This window comes from Bidens hawaiensis, unplaced genomic scaffold, assembly GCF_021521415.1.
Source record: "Bidens hawaiensis isolate Kalapana, Puna unplaced genomic scaffold, B.hawaiensis_p1.1 tig00041263_1, whole genome shotgun sequence".
Classification (NCBI taxonomy): domain Eukaryota; kingdom Viridiplantae; phylum Streptophyta; class Magnoliopsida; order Asterales; family Asteraceae; genus Bidens; species Bidens hawaiensis.
The window spans coordinates 38222-45104 of NW_027497310.1; the positions used below are offsets into that span (position 1 = coordinate 38222).

A 6883-nucleotide genomic window follows, 5' to 3' on the forward strand; every position below is an offset into this window, starting at 1 on the left:
TTAGTAAAACCCTATGAGACACGTATCACACAACTAACAGACTAATCGTTTTGATTAAAATAAACCTAAGCCATTGAATGATCAATAATACCATATATCAATGCTCATAGATCGTTAATCAAAATTTACAAATAGTTCAATTCTAAAACATGAGAAAAACTGAAAAGTTACAATACTCTACATCTTGGGTATGACTCGAGGGATTAGCCTCTCATAATTCTGATTTGCATCTTCCATTCTTTAGTTTGCGGGTTAGGATCTTCAATCGGGTGATGAAAATGAGTCTCCAATGGTGTAGAAAGCTCCGAGAATGCCTCCAACTGCTTAAAAACGATTGGGGGGGTGACACCATAGTTCTATAATATTAAAAAACCAGTCAAAACCACAAAATCGGTGACCCAATTCGGGTTCGGCATCGGCGACCCCAAATCTGGGGTTTTCTTACTTCGCTCGTTTTCACTCCAATGCATGTGCGTATCATCCCTGATCTTCCCGGAACTTCATTCCATGCTTGTACAAGTCCCAAATTAGTATCTCTAATGATCATTGATCTAAAACACAAGCACGTATGAAGTATCCTAGTTAGCATAATAAACTGATTAAAAACTATACAGTTAACACACAATTACATGGACATAATACCCGACCATCAAGTATGCTTAACCCATTATGTAAAATACTTGGGTATTGCTACATGGAGAAACGGGAAGTGATATGGAGACTTTTCCACTTGTGAAGAACCTACAAAAGATGTTAAAAAGCTAGATAAGGAATTCACGCAACGTTTATGCTGTCAAAACCAATGTAAAGTGGACATGGCATCCGTGGTCACTTGCAGCAACCTTAGGATTGACCGGCGGGCAACCAATCTCTATCCTTACAATTCACTTGGTTGGGTATAAATGGAAGGATGCTCAAACTAAATCTTCATCCTTTTGTTCTACAACTAATACACATATACTTAAAACCTAATCTATTCCATACTTCAAGGGGAATCAATTAAGCTTCAATTTTCAAGAAGAGAAGATTACAACTTAGAGGAAAAAGAGGAGCTTTCTTAAGCTACCGACCTACATTTCACTTGTGTTTTGAGGAAAGAATGCTAGAGGTTGTTCTAGTGTTTTGACAAGTGAGGATTCATCATTTTGTTGATGATTCGAGAGGGGGAACACACTATGTTGATATATTGTTGTTTTGCATTAGGTTAGGAACTCTATCTTGATATAGAATTAATTAGAGATTTAGTAAAAACTCACTATCTTGACGTATTCAGATTTAGAATAATTGTAAAGCTAACTACTTGATGTGCTTAGTGAAGAAGATGATCACTTCCTTTGAAGAGTGAGATGATTGAATCGGTGCTCCCTACTGTTTAGAGAGACAACTAGTGTAAAAAACACTCGATCGGTGGATCTCAGAGATGGCATAGAGTGAATTAGTTAACATTGAACCTCTATAATCCGGTTGTGTCATCTCTAACCCTGAACTCTTTACTTATGATTTGTGAAAAAAGTTTAACAAGATTATTAGCTCACGAAAAAATGGATTAAAATAAAAGTGCTTGTGAGAAATCTAACCACCGAAAAAAATGACTTCATAGGAAAAGTTCCGTTAACGAAGAAACTACCAAAAAGCTGATCATCATAATTAAATTCGAACTACATGAGACACATGCTACAATTAATTGCACTATAAATCACTATTACGGGAGTACATTAATCACCAAAAATAAAGCATGCATGCATACATCCGAAAACATCATCAAGTTCTTTACATTCACTTTATGTTTATCAATTGGTAACACCAACCAGGTTAGCAATCATTTAATACACTCAGATAAGTTATCAGCTAGCGTTTATAAATTTATACATATAAGTGTCTGAATTTAAAATATTATATAATCTAACACAGGAACATATTTATATATGTGTGTATATTAGCCAAAGGAAGAGCTTCTTCCTTGTGGAGACATATTTGAATTACCGTTAGTAGAGAGGGTGCCCTTCATGTTATCCATAGAACTATTTGATGACAATGGCGGTCTTCTAGGCAACGTTCTCTCCAACTTTATCTGATGATCCGCCGACCCTACGCCGAGATGATGATCGATATTGTGACTACTAGCTAAAGTTAATGGCTTTGTTTCAAAAATATGGTTGGGGACAGTTGAATCAAGATCACCCCCTCCTTCAGAGCTGCTGAGTCGGTGATGATCATCGTTATCTGTCCACATTAAGGGGCTCTTTCGGGGTGCACCAGTACCTGTGCTATATCCAAATCATATCATTTAAAACTTAATTCATTCATAAATGTATATATATAGTATGCACATATGAGGGTTATTGGAAATGCTTGTTAAAAATTTGTTTTTTTGTTTTTTTTTTTTTTGCTCATAGCAGTGCTAAATTAATGATGTAGAAGAGCACCACCTGCAGTTCCTAAGGCTGGTGGAGATGGTGATGGTGAGGTGCCATAAAGATTAAGCTCTCGAAAGGATGGAAAGTTAGCCGATGGCACGTAATCACCTCGAAAAAGCATGGCACTACCTCTATGGTCAGGTGGTGGTTGATCAACAAGTCTAGTGCTGCTAGTGCTTGCATTGATATTCATATTCAATATTCCAATGCCTGCAACAATATTTCCAATCACTTGTTAAAATAATAAAATGTAGCTAGTCAATGGTACGTAGTTAAGTTAGTAGGTAGTTAGTTACAGTTAGTTGGTTAACTAATTAGTTGTTTTTGGTTGTTTGTATCAGTTAGTATGCATTATTTGTAGCAACTTATAACTTGCATGTACGCATAAATCAAAAAAGTTTTCATGGTATCAAAGCATTTGATCGAATTTATCCGTTTATTGTAATCATGCAATCAAACAAGTAACTTTTTTTTTATTATTATCTGAAAATTAGGCAACAAATCCTGATTATTTAAAACAGCAACAAAGATGTGCTAATGTGCTACAGAAATCAATTTCTTTCTCTTTTCATCTAATAAGTGTACCAAATGTAGTTGGTTCCGGAATCAAAGTATAGTACATAAGAAAAACAGCATTGGGCTAACCACATGGGCTAAGTGATTGGGGCTTCTCCATTGTAAACACATTGGGCTTATGAACCACTTTGCAGAAAGTTTTTACTATTTCTTCACTTTATGTTTCTGTTGAGCTATACATTGATAACATTTGGTTGAGGAAGAATGTTAAAGAGTATAAAATATAACTAGATAACGATAGTTAGTTAACTTAGTTACACTTACTTAAGTTATTTATTAAGGGTGTATTTGGGATTGCTTATTTAAGAGAAAAAGGGCTTTTTGTTAAAAGGGCTTATTAACTTATGAATATTTTAAAATAAGTTTTGAAAAAAATGTTTGGATTAGCTTATGTGTTGGGGAAAACCAAAATGACTAAAAATGACACTCTTTTTTAAAAGAAGTGTAATGGGTTTGAGGGTTAGAGGGGTGTAATAGGTAAATCAAACCCATTAAGTTAATAAGTTACAAATTCCTAACTTTTCAAAACCTTTTTATTTTGCCTTCTCCATAAGTTAAAATCCATAAGGCCTTATGGTTTGCCAAACACCTTATACATCTTATAAACTTTTCAAAAAGTTTATAAGTTATAAGTTGATGAAAATAAGGAATCCCAAACACCCCCTAACTAGATCTAGTTGTATTTGGATTTTCGACTATATATTTCAATTAGTATAAATGCCAGAAGGGAAGTGTAACAACTTGTAACATACAAAAACAAATCTCAATCACACTCTTTGTATTCTAGGTTTCATATATATTTCTCTATCGTCTCCCTATATTAGATAATATTAGTACTATACAAAAGTTTTCACACTTCATATATTACCATTATTATTGTAAACACCACCAGCAGCCGCAGCGGCCATGCTTTGATCTCCAGCTAAAGTTTGACAAGCTTTCTCCAGTATTGACTGCATGTATTTCCCTTGTGCCTCTATCCTTAATTGCAAATGCCGTTGTACCTGTGAAATATTTATAACACCAACTATATATAAGTACTTTCTAGTTAACATATACTCTACAAAGAATCGAATATCAGCCGGTAGGTACCTCTAATTGTTCATGAAGTCTTCTCTCAACCTCAATCTGCATCCTAATTACACCAAAGTTTATATATAAAATCCATATATTGATAGAATACGCAAGTTGTATACGACTATATGTATGTAGGAAGCGAATACTTACTCATTCATACTTATCATTCCAGAAGATGATGCATTACTGTTTCTTTGAAGTTCTGACACCATAAAAACATTCAGACCATTAGTACGCTCATTTTGAACATATATATATAGATCCTCAATTTATATTTATTATGATACAATATATGATCACACACATGAGTTATATAATATATATGAACTCACCTCTTTCACTTTCTTTCATTGAGTGATCATTAAATTCCTTATGAGGCTGCTTTCCTAGCCTGAATTTCTGTTTTTAAAACCAATTGAAATCAAGAAAAAGATATTAGAAACCTTTATATAATTATTTTTTTATAGTAGTTCATGTATTTATATTTTATTGTGTAAGTTATGTATATGAAAAAACCAACCTGAAGATGGCTCTTGAGATGGTAAAGTGTGAGACCCTTTACACCCATGACTCTCATAATTGTCTTTGGCGTTGCCTCTACAAATTTACAAACACAAGCAACATCAGTCAACAATCATGGAGACCAGATCTATGTTACATATGAACACACGCACGTGCACACAACACGTACATATAGACACATATTACTACATATATATGAATCAAAAGTAAAGAGGACTAGCTATTTTTGGCATACTATCAGGTCCTCCAAGCTGAGCAACAGCATCAACAAATCGCTCATGGAGCTCAACGGTCCACCTGAGGCGCGGTTTGGGGTCCGTGGTGAGCACAAGACCCGAGTCACCTTGTATGGTGCCAGAACCATGGTTGTTGTTACCACCAGCACCACACATGTTGGATCTTTCATGCGGATGATTATGATGATTGTGAAGAGAGTTCATAGCGGCTGCTTTCTTCGAATGGAACATTCTTTTCGTGTTAGTTTCTCTCTCACAAAGAACAAATGCGATATGCAAACAGGAAGAAGAATAGGGTTCGTCTTATAAAGATGGGAAACCCTTTTTTGAGGTTAAGTTAATATTATAGCCTCAAGAAGAAGCTAACTTTGCTAGCAAGATTACATTAATTAATTAATTAATTAAAAGCTCAATAACTGTCACTGTTTAGTAGTTTTAACCACAAAAAAGAAAAGGGATAAAGAGTAAAGAATAAAAAGAAGAGAATCTATGCTCTTTGAACGTGTTTATATATGTACACACTTTAGTTTGTATTTGCAATAAGATTGGAACTAGATTAACTTCTTTGATGTTGGATATAGAAAAAGATAATTGATCATATTTAATGGCTGAATAAAAGATCAGAGATTCTGGATTAAGTTAATTAGTATAAAAGACACATTTTTACCAACCTAATAATATATATGGATAACAACGAAGACAAGAGTCGATAAAGAATTCAAATGTCAAAATACATGCATATATATATATACTAATGGGTGATATAGTACTTAAGAATGAGGGAATGAATTTAATTTCAGATAAATAAGAAACTAAGTTTCATGTTTTTAAAAGTAGTTTGGATCAACATTAGATCATCTTTTGTTTTGAGTTTAATCACTACAAACGCATATTATAAGACTTTCACCAACAGACCATAGTTGGCAAGTGGATCTCGTCAGTGATCCATCGACAAACGTCACGCAGGCCAGGTATAATGCATTTTCCGAAGAAATTTACTGAGTGATCAACGGCGGACTTAACAGCGATAAATTACCGGTGGATCATAGCGACTTTTACCATGACAAACTAGCAAAGCAGTTCGTTTTCACCGATGGATTAGTGACAAAGGGTACGGGCAGATTACCAATAATATATTCCACCGGTTACTAATTTAATTTGTAAATTGTAAAAATGTACCGTAAACAAAAAAATCTAACTAGAATAAAAAAACTAAATACAAAAAATATGTCATAAAAAAAACAGAAAAGAAAATCTAGCAAAGTAGGTGATGTCAACCCTTGTTGTTATTAAGTGCAACTTCAACTCGATCTGGTTTTGTATTTTTAGACTGTTTTACTATTAGTTCGTAATCTTTGGCTCTTTGCGACAGATTTTATTTAATATCTTTCAGACTTTTGTCACCGATATAAAAACTTTTAGTCATTTAATTATACTTTTCAGTTTTTGTGATGAAAAGAAACGGTCCCAAATGTAGTGATTGGTTTTAAGCTGTCGCAAAATTTTGAGACTATATAATTGCGGTTAATTAAAATTTTATGGCTCTCCTATGATTTTGATCAAAAATTAATCACTATAATGACTTAACTAGGATATAGCCCGTGTGATATACGAATGGTTAAAAAGTAAATAAAAAAGTTAAATTTAATAATATAAATAATAGCATACCTTATGGATTTATAAGATATAAATAGTTTTTTTTTCTAAAATACGTATATTAGTAAGAATATTTTGTATTTGTATTTTAAAAGAAATCAAAATGGAAGGTTGTGAATCTATAACAATTAAGAAAAACAGAAGTTTAACATCAATTCATCCTACTTGAGTTGGTAAGCCACAAAGATTTTAAAAATAAGGTAGTGAGTTTGATTCCCAACAAGAATATATTTTTTCATTTTATTATTCATTAAATGGAAATTGTAAAAATAGAAAGTTATACACTTGGCACCTATGTGGGGTCTAGTTGAATGGACATGTGGAAAGAATGTGTTTATTTAATAATATATATATGTAGATTTTTTTTTTCAAAAAATTTAATTGTACAATGCTATTTAG

General features: G+C 33.2%; 1 protein-coding gene across 1 annotated transcript; it reads right to left on the reverse strand.

Moving 5' to 3' along the window:
- Positions 1-1739: 1739 nt before the first annotated feature.
- LOC143592812 (myb family transcription factor APL-like) lies at positions 1740-5078 on the reverse strand. Its single transcript, XM_077072631.1, has 8 exons — positions 4828-5078; positions 4591-4667; positions 4403-4469; positions 4221-4272; positions 4086-4128; positions 3862-3997; positions 2427-2627; positions 1740-2262 (listed from the first exon to the last, which is right to left on the reverse strand). The coding sequence occupies exons 1-8, from the start codon at positions 5057-5059 to the stop codon at positions 1937-1939; spliced, it is 1134 nt and encodes a 377-aa protein (XP_076928746.1). The 5' UTR covers positions 5060-5078; the 3' UTR covers positions 1740-1936.
- Positions 5079-6883: the final 1805 nt, after the last annotated feature.

Bases quoted from the DNA above. Each gene is read 5' to 3' on its own strand.
- LOC143592812 (XM_077072631.1), bottom strand. From the start codon at position 5,059: ATGTTCCATTCGAAGAAAGCAGCCGCTATGAACTCTCTTCACAATCAT. The intron at 3,998-4,085 runs GTACCTACCGGC...AATATTTCACAG, and splicing joins GACTTCATGAACAATTAGAG to GTACAACGGCATTTGCAATT. The intron at 2,263-2,426 runs GTGCTCTTCTAC...GATATAGCACAG, and splicing joins AGCCTTAGGAACTGCAGGTG to GTACTGGTGCACCCCGAAAG.